General features: G+C 35.8%; 1 protein-coding gene across 10 annotated transcripts in view; it reads right to left on the minus strand.

Annotated features, from left to right (window-relative positions):
* The window catches only part of STXBP5L (syntaxin binding protein 5L), a 203,634-nt gene that overhangs the window by 55,392 nt on the left and 125,392 nt on the right, over window positions 1-22,850 (minus strand). For 8 of the 10 annotated variants that reach the window (XM_030019693.2, XM_030019690.2, XM_030019694.2 and 5 more), the window contains 11 exons: window positions 21,910-21,988; window positions 21,579-21,733; window positions 19,882-19,954; window positions 18,400-18,547; window positions 16,715-16,782; window positions 15,441-15,481; window positions 12,901-13,118; window positions 8,726-8,898; window positions 6,925-7,050; window positions 1,875-2,026; window positions 131-202 (listed from right to left, as the gene is read on the minus strand). In XM_030019693.2, the coding sequence (XP_029875553.1) occupies window positions 131-202; window positions 1,875-2,026; window positions 6,925-7,050; window positions 8,726-8,898; window positions 12,901-13,118; window positions 15,441-15,481; window positions 16,715-16,782; window positions 18,400-18,547; window positions 19,882-19,954; window positions 21,579-21,733; window positions 21,910-21,988 (1,305 nt within the window). The remainder of the gene's footprint in view (window positions 1-130; window positions 203-1,874; window positions 2,027-6,924; window positions 7,051-8,725; window positions 8,899-12,900; window positions 13,119-15,440; window positions 15,482-16,714; window positions 16,783-18,399; window positions 18,548-19,881; window positions 19,955-21,578; window positions 21,734-21,909; window positions 21,989-22,850) is intronic. The other 2 variants (XM_030019695.2, XM_030019699.2) reach the window with 1 other exon arrangement.

Below are 22,850 nucleotides of genomic sequence, written 5' to 3' on the forward strand. Positions count from 1 at the left end.
AAATGTAGTAAGTTTGCATGCATGCTGAATGTGTTTAAAAAAAACACATTACAAAGCACAAACACATGGGTTTAAGTCAGGCATAGTCCAATCATGATAAAGCTATTTGCCTAACCTTTATAGAACTTACTCTGATAGGAAGTACGGATCCGTTTCGTTAAATCTGGATAAAAGTTAGACAGGCCACGCATGCAAAAGTTGTCTTTGGAACATGCCAGTACACCAGCATCAGCAGCAGGCAGAGGAAAGAGAGAAAAAACAGTCTAAAGTGAAAGGAAGTGATATCATAACCAGCATCTAGAACAGCCAAGGTGAAGAAACTTCAGCAGATGCTTACCTTCCAGTTGGGAGATATAACAAGAAAAATAATCAGAAAAGTAAAGGATGTGGGATGGATGGTGAGAAAGCAGCTGAGGCTTTTTTTAGATGCATAGTTTCTATGAGCAATCTAGGAGTGTGTATTCCTTCTTAGCGGTCACTTATCCCCAGTGGGCTTCATTCTAGCAGCGCTGCATAGCTGGAACGTTGCCTTAAACGACTGGCCGAGACTGCCACTGACACAGAGAAATCCTATGTGGTACAGTGCTGATCACAGCTATTTCTACATCAGCCACCCTCCACCTTTTGTACAGAGCTCTGCAGCGTATTGCTTGTGGCTAGCTGCTCAAATTACTTTGGGAGCTGCTGGGAGGCTGGCTGAACCAGACAGAGAAGCTGAAGGTAGCTTAAAGCTGCTTCTCCCTTCTCTCCTCAGCTGTGCCAAATTTACATCTTTAACACTTGGCACAGATGAGAACTAAGCTTGCCATGATTAAATGCCTAGAAAGGGAGATAGAAGGCCTTTCAGGAACAGAAGTAGGCCTGAAGACTTACATTTTATTCTCTAAACTCTACTTTCTGTTTGGAGTACAAGCATATTCCCAATAAAAAAAAGTTTCCATTGACTATATAGAGAAACAGGATTTGATGATTTAGTGCAGGGTCTGCTGATGAAAATGCTGATGTCATAAACCCACTATAATCTGCTGCCTCGATAATTTTATGGTTAGATTTAAAATTCAACATTTTCAAACAGATTTTTAAATCTAATTCTAAAACTTCACAGCTATGTAAAACATTTAATAATTGTGTGCGACTCCAGTATGTTACTATGGAATATATAGAGTAAATAGACTTGAAACATAGAAGATCTTCTGACTTTTTTCTCATACAAGTAAATTTTTTAGATAACCAAAAATGTATGGTAAAATTTAGCTGTGTTGATGGACTACTATTACTAATACACAATGCATAATAATAGCTATGACTTACAAATGTGATCCTCTTGGCATGAAATTTTCAAATGGGGTACAGCTGGATTTACTAAGTTTATACTAAGAGCTCCAATTCACTAACAAAGTGGCTAATTTGAGCTACTTATCCCACCTGCATAACAAGTCTCTCAGGTGTTACGCTTCTCCAGACACAACTGCCTATTCAAATACCAATGAACAGCACTTGGCACAAGATGCAATTAAGTTAAATTGAAGTCTTGCCTATTGGTATGAACTTACTGAAACCAGAAAGAAAATAGCATACAGACTACACTTCAAGTGATAGCCAGAGAAACAATTTACTGCTCTGCTCATTATGATTTTTTACAGACTCAGCTAAGGGAATTACTTGCTGACCTCCATCCCAAAAGAATAAACTTCATAAAACATTTTGTTTCTGAGAAAGTGTCAGTACCTAAAGCATGTCAGGTTTCTTTTGTCAAGTTATAGAAACTCCACTGGCCGGCAAATAGTCATGCATTTCAAAAGCACTATAAAAAGCCACAGGCAAAAAAACCAAAGAACATATCAGGCTCATAACCACAATAATTGATTTCCTACCTGCAGCAAACTGCTTGCTTTTGCGAGGTGAACGGGGTTGACGCTGGTATGGATCACTTGATCCGTATAGGTCAAGGGTTCCCATGCTCAGCAGTACGGTCTTCTGCATAAAATCCACAACGGCCAAACCATTGCAATTTCCAAATGCCACTCTGAGAAAAGAAATGTCCCTTAAAGGTATTAGTAATATGTAATTAAGTGGTACAAACAGTAAATATTATTATGAATTTTGCACAAACATTTTCTTCAGAAACTACTCGAAGCTTACATTTTTTAATTCTTACAGATTTGTAATCCTGAATTTATAAAATTGTGTCCTGAAACACAGTAACTGACTTCCCAAAAAGAAGACTTCCCACTTTAATTAACTTTTTGTGCCAAACACATTGCAATAGTGTCTAAATGTTGCTTTACTGAACAATACAATTCTAGTAATAATGATGTAAATTAAGCCTACAAATCTGGACATAGATCTTAAAAAGTGATTATACATATATAAAAATATGAATATAAATTAAAATATGAATACAAATTCAGGTGTAAATAATTATTTTAATCTAAATATAAATGATAAATTAAATACATTAAGCTGTATTGTGGAGATACCCAAATCCGAAAGGTATTTATACAATTTCCTTCCAGCTCTGTCAGCTTGGCTACAGTACAGATTCCTCCTAAAACAGTCTACCCCTCTGAAATGCTTCTACAAGCGGCATTTTGGTGGTGGTTCAATTCACAGGCAAGATCTCTCAACTTGCGTGAGATTGCCTAAGATCTGATCTGCAGTCTTGTTATAAGGAAAAAGAGAGGGAACAATTTATTTCTTCTGCTGCCTAGAAAGTCCCTTTGCAAGCATTCTGCCCCGATTCTCCTCTACTGCTTCTACTGATTTCCTTCTGACACCAGTTGCAGAAAGAGGGAAGAAGTTGTATTAGACCAGCAGCACTTTCTCCTCCTCTCCCATAAAAATGTTTTCTGGTCTTGCTTCTTCCCCAGGTTGGAAGGGATGGAGGTTGAGGGGGGGGAAGGAAGAAGACAATACATCTATCTAAGGAAAAGGGGAAAAAAAAGAGGAAAAGGAAGAAAAAAGGGAAAAGGAAGAAAACAAAAAGATGCTACACATGTCTATACATAAGACCTGGGAGAAAGTCTGAAGTTAACCATATCATATGGAAACTGATATATCTCAGCAGATATTATCTTCGCTTCATATTCTCTCTAAAGCATTAAACGTATTTAAGATTTAATATTAAAATAGACAAGCAAAATTGACTCATTTCTTTCTGATTTAAATAATGGCAAATAAATTCACAGAGCATATGACTATTGAAAGGATCTATATGCCAAACTCTTGACAGAGCATTGTTGGAGACTTGATTTAAGCAGGAATATTATATACTGACAATTATTCTACTAAAGTCTCTACTTTTCTATCAGACTGCAATTTTAACTTCCAGATAGACAAGATTGCAGGTACAGCCACAAGGAAACTCAAAATCTCGAACCATGCTCAGTCAGATTAGGAATCATTTGTGATCAAGTTCTGTCATTTTATGTAAAAAGTAATTAAGGTGGTCAGTTCAAAGCCCTGCAAAATATTTAAGCACTCAGTTCACACTAAAAGTGAGCTGTGCACTCACCTCCACCTGACTCTTCTTCATATAGGTCCAAAATATCTTAAAGGAGATATATTAATTTGTGTGTGGAAAAACAATAAGGAAGGAACGAGAGAAGTAACGGGATGGAGGAAGGGAAAGCAGGGTAGATAGAACATTTTCCTCTGTAGTATCTTTTCTTCCTCTGCTTCCATTACGAAAAAGAGGGTTCCATATAGCAAATAGAAAAGGTAAAGGGTGAAAATGAGGTGAGTTTTTATTATTTGTCAAACTGGCAAATTAAGGCACCATCTACAACAGTGGCTGAAATTCTACTTATTGTTACTACACCATGTTTTCTATCCTTGACCTAACACTGACTTTAGTACAGCATCTATGGAAATACTACAAACATACTCTTTTTTCCCCTCATTGACTCTTCACTGATCTATAGCTTAAGCATCTACTACTATACAGCAGCTTAAAGTGTGTACCAATACACTTTTATTTGGCAATATGTTGTGCTTATGTGGAAAGATCATAAGGTGCACAGAGGAATAAACTCAGTGTTTGATGAATGTAGAGGAATATCAGTTTCAGAAACTACTAAAGCCTGTTTTGCTTAATAGAAGAACAAAATAATTTTTAGAGAGTTTCCCTCGGACGAAAAGGAACTCTATCCATCGAATTTGCCAGAAGACCATTCTGCACAAGGTTTTGTATGTCTTCATGTTTTCTGACACAAATTGACTCAAAGAATATTAAAAAATTATTTTGCCTTTTTTTTTTGGCATTCTTGTATTTTGCTTTAAAGCATATGTTAATAGGCATTGTCAGAGAAAGGATATTGAAGTAAAAAAGGTTACTAGTGTAAAGTGTGACAGCAATTCCTGTGTTTATAAGTCCCTGTGCTCTAGGTGGAGAAGAAAAATAAAGGAATAAAAATGATGAGTGTCAATCTCATCTGTTAATACTTTAGGTAACAAAAATTATAGCCATCTGCACTTTGAAAATTATTAACCTGAGATTTATTAATATTGGAAAACATAAGTCACAAGAGGAGCTAGCAATCATTCAGTCTGTGGTCAGCAAATTAACAAAATGGATCATCACTTCCTGGTCTGCATTTTTCTAAACTTCTCTAAGTTCACACACAAGCATGGATATAGTATTTCTTATACCTAAAAAAAATCACTTTACCAAGAGAAATCTGAAATTGCTCATTAATATTATAACGTTTCTGAGGAATGATAATAAAAGCTAGATAGACATTACTATTAACAAGGCTTAAGAGAGATTGCTAACATCCAAGTCTTTATGAAATCAAATACAAAATAAGCATAATTAATTTCTCAATTTTGAGTGATGAATAGAATTAGTTGCTAGGAGATGTTCTATTCTGTGGGTATCTTTCACAGAAATGTCATAAAATCTTCATCAGACATTTCTTGACAATTAATATGTAGATTGGCTGAAAATTTTTATCACATGAGCTTGTAATAAATTTTCAGAGACTGCTTTCAGTCCAACAGAACATACTTTAAAACAAATTTATTATTTGTATTTAACCTTGTAGATCTTCAGTTGTAACTGAAACATTTTGTAAATTTTTCTTTTCTACTTTCATAACATAAAGAAGTTTTTGATGATTCATTTCAACAGAAATAAACCAGGTGTTAGTACTTCTAATTTGTAGCTTGGTACTGTTAAAAGTAAACAAAATACACTAAATAAAATTTCACGATGTCTGAAGTCTTTTACCTTTGCTGGGGATAAAGGTTTTTTTATACCTTGCTTTAGTCCTGTTTCATGGCTGCAGTAACATCAGGCACACTAAGTTCCCATTATTTTTAATATACAGTTACTGAAATCAAAGTAATTAGAAGAATACTGGAAGTAGACACTCCAGAACACACTATGCTATGCGTTCCTCCTAGTTAAACTTATAGGAAAAAAATTTAGGCAAAAGATGACCCAAATAACCCTACAACTAGCATGGAAAAAACGACATATCCTCAAGCTTCATGCTGAAATGGCACAGTTTTTCCACACTGTGAGGATAGATAGCAGGAGAAAACTAAAGCATTAAACAAAAATTCTGATGCAAGATAGGATTGTACCTACCTTGTCATAGGCCCAAGGAAAAAGTTGAGAGAGAAAAGAGAGAGGGAGAGAAAAAAGACTCTGCAGAAGAAAAGACTCTGCAGAAGAAATTTAAAGAAATAGGCCTTTCTTGGGTAGCTTTTGTAGGGAAGTTAAATTTAGATTATTGGGCTATTTTACTGATACATGCATTTATTTCTGAAACACATGTGTGCTTAGTATATGGTGTTTTAAAGGAGGCTGTCCTGTAAGCTATTACTGCTCCTAGCAAAGGAAACAATTTAAAGCATTTCATTGAATCAGGGATGTTTAGGAAACCCCTGTGAGTACTAAGAGAACTGCAAGCTGTCAGAGTAGTTTACAAGTGAGAGAATGGTGTGATTATTTCCTGAAGTCAGATGCTGCCTTGAGGCCCGAGACCTGCAAGGGAGCAAATTAGGCAAAACCCAACAATAAGCACAAGTGACAAATGCATGTAGGTATGGTAAAACAAAAGAAACTTCTGAAGTTCACGAATAGGAAACTGTCTGGAAATTCAGGCCAAAGACTTGACAAAACAGCCCCCAACGACAATACTTTTGCAGACGTGTAAAGGCTCTGCATAGAATTTCCAAAGTCTCTGAAGAGAGTCAAGTGACTTACTGAAAATCAGTAGGAGTCAGACACCTAACACCCATTACAGCCTATAGTTTTTATTGGAGTAACACCTTCTAGAGGGAAAAACCATTTTAACGTATCTGGGTGACTCTCAGTAAGAGAAAACATTAAAAATTGGCAAATAAATTGAACCTGAGGAAAAAAATACACACAGATAGGCTCACATGCATTTCCATACAGAAGTTAGCATTTGAATGTTCCTTATTAAATTTTCAATTTCAGGTTACTGGTTCTCTTGCAAACAGAGATTAGCACAGACATAAAAATGCTGTCCTCAGAAGACAATTTCCAACTAAGATATGATGTCACGATAAATGACATTTAACACTTAATCACATCACCATTTTCTATGAAATGTATTTCACCTTGGTGATCCTTTCAAAATAACTTTAAAAATTATAGATTTGAGAGGTAATTAGATTTTATTTGAAAGGATGGACAGAATAACATGAAAAGATTCAGTCTTTTAAATAGGAATAGTAAAAATATGGGCAAGAATGGCAGTTTAACATCTCATATTACAATCTTTATGTGAGTTCAAATAATTTTTCCCCAGGAATCTGAGTTATAGCACCTTTTGATTATTTTTACTCTGACTTTAATTGTCTGCGGGAAACTTCAAAGTATAATTGGAAAATACATGATTTAGTGCAATAGACAAGAAACCAATGCAACCTTAATTTTGAGTTACTTACAGTCCATAAGCAGAGTTTACAGCAAGACTGGTAATCTGTTGTGGAGGCTCACCATCCACCCACACCAACTGAATAACAAGATCTGCTTGGTATCCAGGAGGCATTCGCAGGGGCCGAGTCTTAACACTAAGAAGAAGAGGTACAAAATAACAAACAAACAAACAAACAAACAGACTGGGCCATGAATAACAACTGCTTCTCTTGAGAAAATACAGGTGAAGCACAATCCCTTAAGTCCAGACCAGTACCAGCACTTGCAGCATACCGTGCATAGACCCATACATTGAGACTAGGCATTCCAATCAGAACAGGGATATTTTGCAGGAATTCCAGGTTTTGACTTTCATTTCTGTTGGAGAAACAAATCTGAAAACTTCAACATTCCTTAGATGAGAAACTCTGGAGAAGCTGTGTGGGGGGGGGTGTCGATAAAAATAATTGTTGCTTAATCATTCTGCTTTGATTTTCCTTTTTCAGAATATTTTCTTATGCTATATAATGCATAAGAAATGGGACAGGAATCAGTTGGCCAGCTTAATGTGAGATTATATGGAGTTAAGCAAGCTTCTAAAAACTAACCAGCACAACCTTTACTGGTTCATTACAGCTTTTCTGCCTCCAAGATCAGCAATTCCTCTCCTCACCAGACCAAATCAAATAAGAATCCTTTAAGGGAAAATCTTAGCCACTGAAATAAATCGATTCCATTCTTGCTGATTTCAATGTCATAAATAGATTTCACATTGGGATTTTTTTTAATAACTTCTCTCTGCCTCTTCTATTGATTTTTATGGTTTACATTAATGATTAAGCTGAGGTCTGAGGTTCAAGTGCCTGACTGAATGAGGTGGATAAATGAACAGGATGCCAAAAAATACTGTTAATTTTACAAGAACAATGTCACGATATTGCTTTTAAATGCTAATGTTATTTTCAGGAGCTCAACAGCCCAAAGTATCTGCAAAGTCAGGCAACGTTCATTTAAATTGCCTTTGAAATAATTGAGGCATTCAAAATATTTAATAATAATTAGACTGAAATAATAATTAATTTACTAAAATGAGAGCAATTGTTATCAGCAGTGCACTATAATTGCTGGAAAATTACAGTTTGTGTAGTTTTGTACAGAATTCTGTTTTGAAACCATTCAAACCCATAATTTATCTGCCTTATTAGTAAGAACATATTAATCTACTCCAAACAGTGGCAATGTGTACTCCAGCAGACAACAAATTGCTTCTTTCCAAAGATTAAACATATATACACTTCCACACAGTGCAACTGTTTCACAATTCTGTATTTTAAAGATTGTTTCATGAGTATGAACATAGTTTCCATCCCTTACACACCACAAAATGCATATACTTCTTTCACAAAGAAAGGTTTTAGTGTTATACTAGTTAATCAAGGAAGGAAAGCTTTGCACCTGTCTGCTCTATGGAAGTCTCTCTGTGAACTCAAAAAAAAAGTTCCTCAGAAATTCCTTGATTTATTCTGTAGTGCTTGTACTCCATTCAAAATTGTGGGTATGAGATGAAGACCTAATCCTAGATCATACTGGAAAGTTACAGTCAGGCCTTCACTGTAATAGTTTATCTTCCCATAACTACTTCTAGCCTTTTAAATCCCTTGTTAATTATTTTGCCTTAATTCTTTTGTTTGTCCCATATTCTGGTTTCTTCTTATTTTGTGTTGCATACATATGATTAACCTCTTTTTCTTCATAGTGGATGGATTGTTAATACAACAGATAGGAATGCTTTTTAGAAAGATAAATCTTTGAACAATGGCATAGGCTTACCTAAGACATGGGATACTATCCTTCATCGTTCCTTCACATGCTACAGTGTTGGTACTGCCTGAAAGGCTCTTTAAAGAAGGAAGCTGGGAGGAGGCATCTGGAAATGGAGGAATTATTTCCGGTTCAGGAGTAATGATATCTTCTACTTCATACTGAAGTCGTACCTCTAATGACTTGAATAAATAAAAAGCTAAGTTATAATTTAAGGAAGCAAGCTGCTGAAAGTTCTGTTACTTTCAAATAAATATCAGTAAGCGTTTTAAAAAAAACTAAACCTCCACACTTATCATTATAATTTGCAGGCAAAGAATACTCTCATTTGTTATTTATACAGTCTAACAGCAACATTAGATAGGAACTAGTCATCTATTCTACACTGATGGAGAAATACATAGGTATATTTTTCCAGTGCTGACTTTGATTCAAGCCTTTTATTATAAATGAAAGGCAAGAATACAACTTTCCAGAAGTTATTATGAAAAGAGAAGTTAATTGTTCACCCCCAAATAAATAATATTTCGACATAAGAAGTCACCATTGAGGATAAATGTCATGAAAATTTTCTGCCTATTTCCTGTTATCTTTTTCCTAAGCAAATTCATTAAAAGAACGATCATCAGCTCTGCCTCCTTATTGCTAGTACAACAGAGTCTCTACAAGACAGGTTTTAGCCAGTCTGCAGAAGCCTGACAGTGTGGGTAGTACTGGTGAACAAACTCCATTTATCCATGGGGGGGGGGGGGGGGGGGGTGTCAGGAGATCAGAGATAACAGCACAGAGAGTTCCGTATTCCTTAGGCTGAACATGAATTTGGCAGATTCTGAAAAGCAAAGTTCAAACCAGTCAGCCTTTGCCTTCCTTCTAGGCTCTCTAGATAGGGCAAAGGAGACCAACCATGCCCAACCACCCTTTGATTCTTTCCACTAATTCAGGAAACCTTAACTGAAGGACTCCAAAACACCCAGGAAACTGGACAGGGAGCTCAATAAGTAATCATCTCAAAGAATCACAGTAAATATTGGGCAATTCTTTCTACCTCACGAACTGTCCAAGGAGATCCCCATTTTGAAAAGAATAAAAACCAAGGTACAGCCCTCAGACATAAGGTCTTGGGATTACTAGCTGAATAGTAATTTCAGTGCTGGTACCTTGAAGTGATCAGAAGCAATTGCAGATGTAGACACTGCAAACTCCATCTTAGTGATCTCTCACTGAGATATCATCTGTACCAGAATGGAGATTAAGAAAATACCTAAGTTTTATGAGAATTGGGAGGTAATGATCAGTACTGAAGGCTCTCCCATTTGTCAACCATTGTGCTAAAACACGTAAGATTTCAGAAAGAAGTGATTCTGCTCAACCAGAAGAGAAAGGGTCCTTTCTCAAAATTTTACTTTTGTTTTGTCCTTGCAAAATCCATGGATATTTTTTGCCTGAATCGGCTGAAAAAAACTACGGACAACATTTGCCTTCAAAGGCTAATGAGTGAAATATTGAGTTCAGGAAAATCTAATCTGCTGGAAGTAATTGCTGCTCACCCAAACAATTTATAATGCTGTTTAATCTTCAGGCAGGACTGAAGTAACTGTTGAAGAGTACGTTCTTCTGCTTGCCATGTTAGAAGTGCATCATTCTTCTTTGGATGTTTTTCTTTGTGTCTTCCTTTTTCTACTAAAATTCATTTTGTTAAGTTCTAGCTATTGTCCATTTGTAGAGAGAAGGAAAAACTTAGGCTAATAACATGACTGTGAATTTTTTTAATGTTTTGGTCCCTGCTTTAACTGGACCTTGGAAGGGGTACAGACCTATTGTACCAATTTATTTTGACACACGGTAAAGATCTTTTTGGTGGATCCCATCACTAGGCTCGTTGATTCTGCTTTCTACGTTCAAACCAGAGTAAACTTTTTTCCTATAGGTCTTCTCAAGACCTTTGAAGAGGAGCTTCACTGAGGAAAAACCGATCACTGAGAAAGTGATCATGTTTAATAGATACCTAGATATCCTTTTGAGACAGGATGGAGTAGCTTCAGATGAGAAAACAACAACAAATGCTTTTTACATAACTCTATGGCAGTGACTCCAAGGTTGGATACGAAGCAGAATTTGTCTCATGCATACTACTTGCCTCCAGAATCTGATATGGAATGATACAAATAATACTTCCATTGAGGAAATCTCAGGCACAGCCTATGCCTCTAAGGCATATTCAGCAGCAGACTTCCCTGCTACACAGAGAAACCTTTGAGTAGCCTCCATGCTTCCCATTTACCACAGCAATAACATTGCAAGACTGACGTCAGGCAGTTAAACCAACATGGGGTCCTTAAAATGCTGGGATTTGTAGATTGGACTCAAGGTGAGTTCCGGCTGGCTGCTAGAGAAGGGAGGACGCTAAGTGCTAGAGCTTGGGCTCACCCCAGGCAGCAAAGAAATCCTGAGACTGACCAGCTCAGTCTCAGTATAGACAAAGCCAGACAGCCTAAAGTCAGGTACATATTCTAACAAAGACTCCCCATACTTCCTATTAAGAAAACCCCCACCACTTAAGAGTGAAGACTTGAATGCCTGCATCAAAAATGCAGAAACCAAGAGATGAGGCCCATCTCAGGGATGCACAAAACGCAGGGGAACTCGGTGACTGTACCATCAAGATTAGATAATATTAAAGCAACTCTTCAGAGAACAATTTCTCATATAAATGCTTCTTAATTACAGATGAAACATGAGAAACTGTTAAATTGCACATATTATAACACTTTAGAAAATACTAGTTCTGATGCAATTCAGCCACAGAAGACAGGAAAATAAAGAAATTAAATTATAGGTAATAAAAGATAAGGTGCATTTGCTATGGAACAATGTAAGAATACTGAAATGTAGTAATTTTAGCAGCATTATACATGAGCTGGTCAGTAACGTGAAATTACTGGTCATTAGTTTTAAAACTTTCCTGAAAGGATACGTTCAGCTAGCTTAATAATTGCCTCTGGGGGGAAAAAATGAGAGGAAAACAATAGAACAGCTATAGGTAATCAATTTCCTTACCAGCTGGCACATGGCTACAGGCCAAAAATGACACATGTTTTTTACCAGGCTATAACTACAGACTTTCTAAAGTACATTAAAATAGTGTGAAAAGGAAAAGAACTGTAATCGAGGAAGGTGGAAAATGAAAGGGAAATTTTGGGTCAGTCCCTGGAGTTTCTTGAGAGCTGACAGACACAAAGAAATACTTTCCGGAAAGAATGTCCGGAGTTGCAAACTATTCTCCAGCACCAGAGAATGGCAAGCCTGAAGGAGAGGCAGCCATGTTTAGCTTGGCTTTGTCTTAAGAGTAGTCTCCCGTTACACTTCTTAGACTTAAGAATGTTTTACGTTATAAATGCTGTTCATCCACATTGTTAGCAGTGGTTGTGGCTCCTGTGCAAAAATGCAAGGTTTAAACCAAAGTCAGACTTGCTGTACAACAATGATAAGTACAAGGTGACTGCAATGCAGTTAAAAGAACATGAACTGTATGATTCTACCTGAAATAAGGTGACTGCTTAAGACATGAAGACAGAAAAAGGAGTATTTCAACAGGATAAAGCAACAGAAAGCTTAGAAAAATATCAAGTGCTTAGCCATAAATAATCTGGCATTTCATATAGTGTCTATTTTTAGGGAAACAAAGTCAGCATAAGCCAGAAAAAAAAAATCTTTTTATTTTGTTAAAGGCAGTGATAATTTTCAGTGCCCTTGTGGTACAAACACTATGGACATAAATTAAAGAGATGAAATACTTGAGTTAAAAAGAGCACTATTATGTATGTACACCATGTATATTACCTGATAAAACCATACAGCAGCCAGTATTTTTAGAGCAGGTAAGTACAACAGAGATTTACTGTATCATAAAGTCTTAAAAGCAAACTATAAAATCAGTACTGTATGTTACTATTAAATCAAAAAAGTGGAGAAGTTGGCTCCCAAAAACTCAGTTAGATTTTTGTCACTGACTTAAGTAGGACCAAGATTTCCCCCAAAAAGTTTAAAATGGAATGTCCCGAAACCTGTATTTATACAGCTTGTTATTTTGTGTTTTATTCAAGTATATGAGTACAGACACAGCAAGGCAACTTGATTTAGAAATTATGTTCTTTTATAAGAAAGTAAAATTCTGAAGGACTTACTGCAATTTCAGTATTTACTTCATGTTTGCTGAACCTGTAAACCACCACATATGCAGAAACTCCCGCCACACAGAAAATTCGGCTTTCAGGACACCAGTATATCATCTGAACAGCAAAAGGATCTTCTTCCACAATCTCAGCTGTTGCTTTTCCTTCTCCCTGTTTCTGTTTTTCAAAGACCTTTGATGTTTTTAATTTGTACAACATCTGTAGAGTAACTGGAATATATTAAAACATACAAAAAATACTGACTAACATGAAGCAAATCAGTTATAAAATTCCTCAGTTCCCATTTTCTTTCCCGTTGTGGCATAACAAAGAATCTTATGAAGGCCTAAAAGGAAAAGAAGATGGGTATTATACAATACAAATATTATTCTGGTACACAGTACTGGTAGCATATGTATTTAATACTTCCAAAATGGGTATTTGTCAGTGAAACACTTCTTAGTACTTTCTGGAATAGGATGTCAAAGGTGTGTGTTAACCATTATGTCCATAATTAGGCTTATACTCAATGTTATAGAGAGGCTCTGATAATGCTGCTATTTTCCTAATGAAACGTGAAACTAAGATTTCATTTGTCTGAAGTTACTGTCTTGCTAGAATGTAAAGACTGTATGGCACTTCAAGAGAAAACATTAGGAAAAGTATTCCGGTGGCCTGGGCAACACAAAGACTTTCTGAACAAACAGGAGTTCTAAAATGTTTTGAATTTCTTGGCTAGTAAGTATATCTGTATTTATACCTGTATACAAAACCTTAATATCCAGAAGCCTTTGTCAAGACTAGAACTCCACTACAGTGAATTCTGGAGGTAGAGGAGGGATTCCAATTAACCCCATTTTGTTTTATTGACATTCCTCCCTCTTTTTTACTACTTTGACATTAATTTATCAGTGTCATTAATTAATAACTGCATAACGTCAGAAAAAGTCAGTCAAGCCCAGCACCTATAAAGGTGTGTATATACATAAAGGCAAAGCTGTTACATACGTTAGTGTAATTGTGGTAGATCAGTCTAGCTAGCTTGTGTAACAAGAGCAACAAAAAGATGAAAGAACGGTGTTCTAGTTACGTAACCGGATGACAAACAGAGCAAAATCACATTTTCATTTTGTAGTGCAGATATGGTTCAGGAGTTTCAGCATATCTTTTTTTTTTTTATTTTTGGAAGTTTTAGCATATAAAACACTACTGCATTTTCACAAACTACAGCAAGTGCTTCCGTAATGAATACGCAATTCTTCCTGCCTTCTGTGGCGGTGGAAGAGGCCTCAGGATGCCCTTAGTCCCAGTGGCAAATCTAGAGTGGCACTTCAAACCAGACATCGTGGGTCCATGCATACTAGGATTGGAAGAATTACAGAATCATAGGGCCTGAGTACAAGGTGAGGCTTTCTATGCTCCTGTGAATTACTGGGTACCATCTGCACAAGGGCACATAAGAAACAGCAATGGCTTTTGAGCAAAGATACATTTGGAAAACTGCTTCAGTGGCTTAGTAATTCCCTGTCTCCCACAAATCTGTGGTTTCAGACACAAAATTACACAATTAAAGTATGTCTAAAAGTGAAGTATTTTGTGCTTTGAGATACCAGTAGGATATTGTGTTTGCTATGAAATCTGAAATGAAATTTGAACTCTATTAAAAAAGTTAAGACCTTGTAAATAATAAAACTCTGTAATAATTAAAACCTTGTAAATAAAAAGTACCAAGTATGGTACCAGTAATGCGGTACATGCCCTGAAAAGCAGGACTAAGACCAGGACATCAGAGATGCACTGAAAGTGCCATTACTGTTGAAGGGATTGTGAATATTCATGATCATCTAGGCTTTTATCATTAAGAAAAATTCCTACTGCAGCATGTACATACTGATTAGTGGGTTATGTTTATGTTTCCTATGAGAAGTTTTTTCCTTTCCCCATTCCTGCCAGAATTATAGAAGAAATGCCCAGGACACTGGTTCTGTGCAGTGTATACACTAAATGCTTTGGGGTCTTGCAACAGGTTGTATTGTTTCACCCCAACTTTAATGCCTGTATTTGCATATTCTTGTCAAGCGCATATGTAATGAAATATGCACAAGACAAGGTCTAATGCCTCACACTCCTTCTCTAAATAAAAGTAATTATCCTATTTTTGTTCATATTAAAGCTCTCTCAAACTTCTGTCTTTGCAGATAAACTCCTGTTGACCTTGTGAATTTTTCTCTTTTTGGTGTTCACCATAACTTGAAAATACTGGAAGATGTAAACTCTAAGCAGCATGTATCTGTTTTTCCTTCATTTCCAAATAGACAAATTACATAATAAAAAAACCAACTCTTAGTCATGTTCAGTTTACATGCCTATGTAAAATTCCTTTGTGAAATGAGGCTTTGGAAATCCTCATTTTCTCCTTGTCCATTGCTTAATTTTACCTCATTATTCCTAATTATCCCAGGTATTACTACTCATACTGTTAAATATCATGTTACATGTATATGCCTGTATGATTTTTCAGCATTATATAAAAGTGAACTTTAGAGACTTACTGGCAGAAGCATCCCAAAACTTTACTGATCCATCTGCATGGCTTAAAAAAAATATAAAAATTAAATGTGTTAAAACAAGATGCAATTCTAAAACATCTTCTACTTTCAGTGAGTGATAAATATAAGCAGAAGAACTGTATTTTGCTCACGTGGTAACTCTCCATACCTTGCTGACAATATGTAATGATATATACTCACCATAATAAAATATTTTGTTGTTAGATTGATTAGATTAATAAAACACTTCTTCATGCATTTCCTCCAGACAACCAAGCCCCCAATGAATTTTAAGATCGCAACAGCAAGAAATTAATTCCCATGCTAATGACAAGTTAAAATTACAGCACTTTTGGCTTTGCAGTGGGCCAGCGTCAAACCTATGCACTCAAAAAATGCCACGTATAATGAACTTTGAAAGGACAGAGAATAACTTTGTTTTGCTTAATACCTTACAGCTGTGTTTGTTTTATTAACATAAAATCATCCCTGAAGTAAAGCTGGAGAAAGCAGACACTTCTGTTTAAAATGAGAATAATCCCTTCATCACCTTATTGGTACTATTGTACACATAATCATCTTATTTTTAAAAACAGGTGTTAAGTATCATTGATAATAACAATTTATCAAATATATTGCTATCATCAGCATGGATGAGACCAGAGGGAAACAGAGTGCATCATAGCTGAACAGCTTCTGTTTTACAGCATGGCCCCTTGAAAATCCATCAGGCATTGCTCATGGGGCTTCTACTGCAATCTGAGCCCTTCTATGCCTTTTTGCTGAGGGGCTGGCTCTCCACTCACAGGGTGAAATTCATCCCAGCGCACCACACCCTCGCTAATGCTGGGGTGTTAAAATGAATTCCCAAACTGTCCCTAGATACCAAGTCCCCAGAAGGCCAAAGGACAACAGCTATAGCAGAACAGCTGCTCCCCTTTTTAAAGCTATTCTCTATGCCCTTCAAGACCAAAATATTATCTTCCAATGGATTTTCCTTTCCAAACACCCCATCTTCACAAGTATATAGACTTGCTGTCTAACACTGGGGCCTCAAATGGTAATTCTTAATGGTAGCTCATCCCAAAATTCTGTTTTCTACAGCAAATGGGAATTTCTCTGGTGACTTTGCACAAGGGGAAAAACCACATACCTCAAATGAGGAGGCCAGGATACACACACTCTGTGAAGGGTCAACTCCTACCCATAGCTAATCCACAATCAAAAGCTGTAGACATTAACATTTTAAAAGTATCAATCCTCAATTTCATTCTCACCCTGTAATAATGATTTCGGGATAAGTCTGAGCTCCAAGGTTCCATGCTCCACCACTGATAGGCCACTCCTAAACAAACCACAAGAGTACAGAGATCAGAACTAATTCTGACGAATCTTGCTTGGTTAATTTTTAAACTCTGGAGTAGACAACATCTTCCTCCAAAAAGCAACACAACTCAAAAGAAACAAAAATGTGTAGCATTCAAGGCTTTTAAAGCTTATTAACATTTTTATACTATCAATTAAGGCTTTTAAAACTTAATAACATTTTTATGTTATCAATTAAAGTTCTATGTTTTTAAAATAGTTCTGCATAGCTTACACTCAACGATCCAAAATAAGAACTAGAGGAAGGAGTAACAAACATTTCTGCTACTTTTTTCAGATTGCTTGACTCTTGGATATTCTATAGAGCACTGAATAGACTGAGAATCTATTTTGAAGATGAAGGCTACTGAAAAAGCTGGCCCAGAAACAAGTATCTGAGCATGATGCCATGACACATGAGATAAGGGAATGCAACTTTTACAGAACATATGAAGTCATCATCTCTTTCTCTGCCTTTTGCTTACTAGTGGCAAGATTCCCATTCTCCTCCTTGGTCTAGGCTGGTAGAGCGAAATGCTGGTCTGTGCCTAAAGCCTGACATGTATGGATACAGGATGTGAAGAATGACATGTGTGCAGAGTCAGCGAGGATGTGTGCGGAGTACAAGTGGCTGGAAAAAACCTGGGAGCACAAACTGGTTATCTGGATACTTGGAGTGGATGCTTGTGGGTACAGAATTGGGTGGGTGGCAAATGAGTGGCTATCTACATTCAGAATGTATATTCGTATGTACACAAATAAAGCAAGGGATCAAGAGAGTGTGCAATGAATACAGGTAGGTGGTGAAAAGTTTGGGAAACTATGTATATGAGGTAAGGACAGATAAGCAGACAAATTCAAATAAGAGAAAAAAAAAATTTTCTGAAGTAGGTTGCTGAATCAAAATCCAAAAGAAGTAGATAGGGCCCAGTTTCTCAGTTCATGGAAAACAAGGCAGCTCCAAGGACAATACTGTTAATATGAATAGAAAACTGATGATGTCTGATTTGTTTACCCAATATTTTTTCTAATTACTTTATTATGATGGATTAGTTCTAGTCAAAACATAAACCAGATTAATGCTTGAAATTTATAAAATAATTGCATTTCCTCTTTTTATTTCTGCAGCTTGTCCTATTTCTAAAAGCATTATGTTAAGATTTTGGTAGCTCAGTAAAATAATTATTAATGTCCCTATTTAATAAAAATCTCACAGACATGCTGTCAACCCTCAACTTTCACTGAAGCTCTTCTGCTAACTTCTTTCAGTTACAATGTTTTCACTTTTTTCTTTGATAGAGATAACTTACCCAGACAAATTCGAACTGTACACTGCTGGCTCTCCTTTAACTCAATCTGATCTGGCATAACTCCAGCAGCGTAATGATTAAGTCCTATATAATGGTCACTAATGGTTGTGCTTAAGCAATGGTGTTTCTGAGGACAAATATCAGGACATACGCATGCTGCTAAGCTGCTGATTGGACCAACTTGAAAGCGATTATTAATGAAGTAAAACGAATACAATTTGGTAAGATGTTACAAAAACATAGGTTGTACATCTACCTTCTTTGTTTAAAAAAAAATATTTGTTTACCTTATTGCTGTATCCTTGCTTTTTATGTTTTGCTCCCACAGAATAGAGTACAGGAATCAAATCTGGAGGACAGTCCGCAAAATATTCTGTGCAGGTAACAGGTGACTCATGAATGTCAATAGGATATGGATTTTCAAAGATTGGAAAACTAGTTAAGGAAGACAATTTATTAGAAGCACTGTGACACACTGAGCCATAGAAGAAAATATATTGTTATATCAAAGTGTATAACAATCTAAGTAAAATCATTACTAATAAAGTACATCTTCCCTTATTTATTCAAACATGTATTGTTTTTAATGTCAATAATAATAATGTCTAGTTACTCAAAGATATAAAAATTCCACTGTTGTGTCAAGAATCCTCTTGTAACATAAATATCCATTCATGTGAATAGTTCCTAAGGGTAATAAGACTACTTGTGTGAATGAGGATTAGGAACTATTTTCCCCAACATCTCAAAATCTTATTTATACAGAAGCGACACATTTTCTAGAAGCTTCAGGTTCATGGATATGATATATACTATGACCTAAGAACTACTTACACAATTGTGGATTTTATATTGAGCAGCTTAGCTTATTGGGCTGGTGGACTACTGATTCTACAGTGAACAACTGCAATAACAGATTAAACAGATCTCATTTTACTTCCAATTCCATCAGTTTGGACATTCTGATAAGAAGGAAGGCCTTGCTTCTGGCATATTACACAACGTTATTCAAATGCAAAATATAGGAAAATTGGTTCTGATTTCAGTTACATCCATTTTCTAGTGCTGAGATGATTTGAATTATTCTTGAAAGTAAGCAAGATCAGAATATGATTCACTTAAAAGTGCTTCAAGACATTAAGGGCAAAATCTGTTCCTCGTTACGCCAGTGTGAATGTGGATGTATATTACTGGTAGTGTTGGAGGCAGGACTAAATAAATAAGAACTGGATTATGCATTACATGATGTATAGTTCCTCTTTCATATGAACATCGATTCTGATGTGAAAGAACTATTTGTCATTTAAAGCAGCAACTGAATCATTAAATAATCCCACAGATACACTACAAATCAATGCCATTATTTATTAAGATACTTAAGTAAATACTTAAGTGGTAGTCCCTGTGGAGTCTAGTGAAGTTAGGCATGCATATAAGTTGAATCCGGTTTCCAAAACACACATTCAGGTCATAATTCAGCATGTGACCAAGTACTACTTAACTTCGATGCTGAGTGAATGTTTGAGGGCTATGTTGAAGGGACTGCAGATTTAGATGATTTCCAAATTTAAGAACAAATATTATCGCAAGTTCCTGTTGAATAGCTGATCTTAGCTCTTAAGGTGGAGGTAAACATATAGAGTGAATTATTACAAAGAGTGCATGATTTTGATAGTAAAATGACATTGCATGATAACATTTGGATTTTTATCATCATTTGCCGGACAGTTAAGATACACAAATAGCTTTGTATGAGACCTCATACTTACTTGCTTTGTGTCAGGTCAACAACAATGAGATCTTTTTCCAAAAGCACAACTACAGCATACGGTTCTTGAAATTCTATAAGTGAGGAATCAAGTATAAAAGACATGGAATTCTCCTATTAGTCATTTTAAACAAGCAAGTCATATTTATGTTCTCTGAACTTTCACAGTATATTAAACAAAAGTTTTAAGGTACAAATCCTAGACATATCCACACACTAGACATATCTGCAAAGCAGGGCCAGAGAGGAACTGAGAAATTACTTTGCGGCACTACTGCGGATCGACATACATAGCAGAAATAGAATTGGCATATTATGGCATGCCAGCATGATGGCATATTGAAAGTAAAGAAAAACAATATAAGTTGTGTGTCACTGCATTGCTGAATCCAATTATTATACAGAAAATGTATTTTTGCTGTCCAGTACTTCTACTGTATATAACTGTTCTTCAAAAACAGATTGTGAACAGCTGGTCCAGTCCACTTGATGATACACAATGCCCTGCTTTCCAAAGCGATTCCAAAGGAATATTCCAAAGGAATCCTGTAAGTCTGCTGTGTTCAGTTCAGATACTGACACGCTCCTTCCTCCCATACACTCTTTAGGAGATTATATTGTTTGGGTTTTTATTCAATGCTTTTTTCATTTATCAAAAATAAACAATTAAAATGACAAATAAATGCTTCCCTTGATGCACAGGGTGCATTAGTTTACATAGGATAAAAGTTATTTTAAAAAATATAAATGTGAAACTATGACTCTCTTTTCAACAGCAGCAAAACATTCCAACGTGTGCAAGCTCAGAGTACACTCTTCAGATGGCTGACGCCAAAAGACTGAGTAAGTTGACAGCAAGTGATTTACCTTCCTGTCAGGCCAGCTACGAATACATGTTATCTGTGACCTGTTCTTATACAAGGCTATGAATAACACAGGTTAAACCAAAATTTTTTATTATTAGTGTGCGAGCTGGGGAAGGGGCTACAAAATCTTAGTACTGGGAAGTGTCACTGTATTTGACACAGTTAAATGAAGGCCCAAACTAACTTTGATAACTGAAAATTAAATTTTTGCATGACACTGAAACAAATATACACTTTATCTTTACTGCATGTTTTTAATACGTATTTGATTTAGCTATGTATATAGGATTTATTTTATTTTTCTGCTTGAGGGTTTAAAATGCTAAAGTCAATTTCTTTTTGACTTAAAACTTTTCTTAATTTACTTTCTGGAATTTTCTGTGAATGTACTTCAGAATTTGGCAGCCCCACAATATGCAGCAAAACACTTCTAACAGTTCAATTCAGTGTGTATTACTTACAATTACTGAAGTGTAAGAAGTTTTTTGCAGATAAGTGATAGTTTAATCTTCAATAATTTAGCAATCTGTACATTTCCAGCCTCATGAAAAATGTCAGAAATATAAGCACATATGTTTGATTAATAGCAATATTTCCTCACACTAGCCCATGTGTTTCAAGCTTATATCTGGAGATTTATGCATGCTTTATTGTACACTCATTGCTTGCTTCCTACATTGAGAACGCAAACAAGTTCCAGTTACTTTCAGTGATGCGGTTTTCTTGAGATGGAGACAACTGTGGAATGGAAGTCCCTGGAATGGAATTAAAGTATGAGAGAAGATCACTTCATTTATATTTTCCATAACTGTGTTTTACTTAATAAACTCACCATTTGGATATGGGGTTTCACAAAGAGTCAAAAAATCAACTATAGGGTGATCCATTTCAAGAACTGTAATTGCTTTCCCATGCATGATGGTTAAACTTGGTCTTCGACAAGCCTTATCATATGACAATCCACCAGAAAATATTACAAATGGTTCACTGTATTAAAAAACCAGACATAATAATCATAAGTTTACATAGTACACACAAGTTTACATTACAGGTTTAGTACCTTTAAAAAATAAATAGCTTTGCAAGAAGAAAGCTGGAAAGATTTTAAAAGGACTTTAATTCAGGAATGTAACATTGAGTTAATTACAGAATTAAAAACATACCTGTTTTTACAGGTCTTGTACTCTACTTTAAGAATTGGTTTACAAGATTCAGGTTTTTTTCCATCTCTTTGCATTTTTCCTAAGGAAAGAAAGAAGATGAAAACTGTATTAAAACATCATGATAATAGAACTATCAAATAAACATACACATTGAAGCAACTGTATAAGCAGTAAGAGAATGGAACTTTAAAGCTACAGAACATGATGAGCATTACCTCCTATTTTTGTAAAATATGCATTTGTCTGAATTAATTAGACTTATTATGGCTTTATGTTTTTACTGCCACAGGCATCTAAAGGACCAAAGACCACACTTCAAAGACATCTAAAACCCATGTAGATTACTGAGAAGGACAAAACTTAACTAATAACTAAAAAACTTGACCAAATGTATACCTTTTTTTCTGAAAACATTATGACCATAAACAACTTAATTTTTTCCTAAGTCATTTTTAGATTGACTCAATTCCTTTTGTTGACAAAATGTTACACGCTCTGGAGTATAACTAGTTGAGTGATAAAATTAAATGAAGTGTACAACTGAAATTCATGGGTTCTTGGTTAATTATGGCTCAGTACTTTCTTCCAGTCAGAGAAAACTCACTTGTAAACAAACAAAAAAAAATTTTGCTTTTGTTACTTTGGAAAGCCTATGCTTGCTTTCAACAACAACCTGATTGGAGGATACAGTGTAGACGGAGCCAGAGGTTCCAGTGATGTTCTCAGAAGTGCACAGTGACATGATTGGAGGCAAAGGACTCAAGTTGTGAAATGGGGAATTCTGGTTAGATATTAGCAAAAAAATCTGTACCATGAGGGTCATTAAATACTGAAAGACGTTGTCCAGAGAAGTTGTGCAATTTGTTGTTGGAAGAGTTCAAGTGTCCAGTGTCAACTGGACGCTGCCCTGACCTAACTGATCTAATCAGGCCTGTTTTGAG

This window comes from Aquila chrysaetos, chromosome 7 (assembly GCF_900496995.4).
Source record: "Aquila chrysaetos chrysaetos chromosome 7, bAquChr1.4, whole genome shotgun sequence".
Taxonomy (NCBI): domain Eukaryota; kingdom Metazoa; phylum Chordata; class Aves; order Accipitriformes; family Accipitridae; genus Aquila; species Aquila chrysaetos.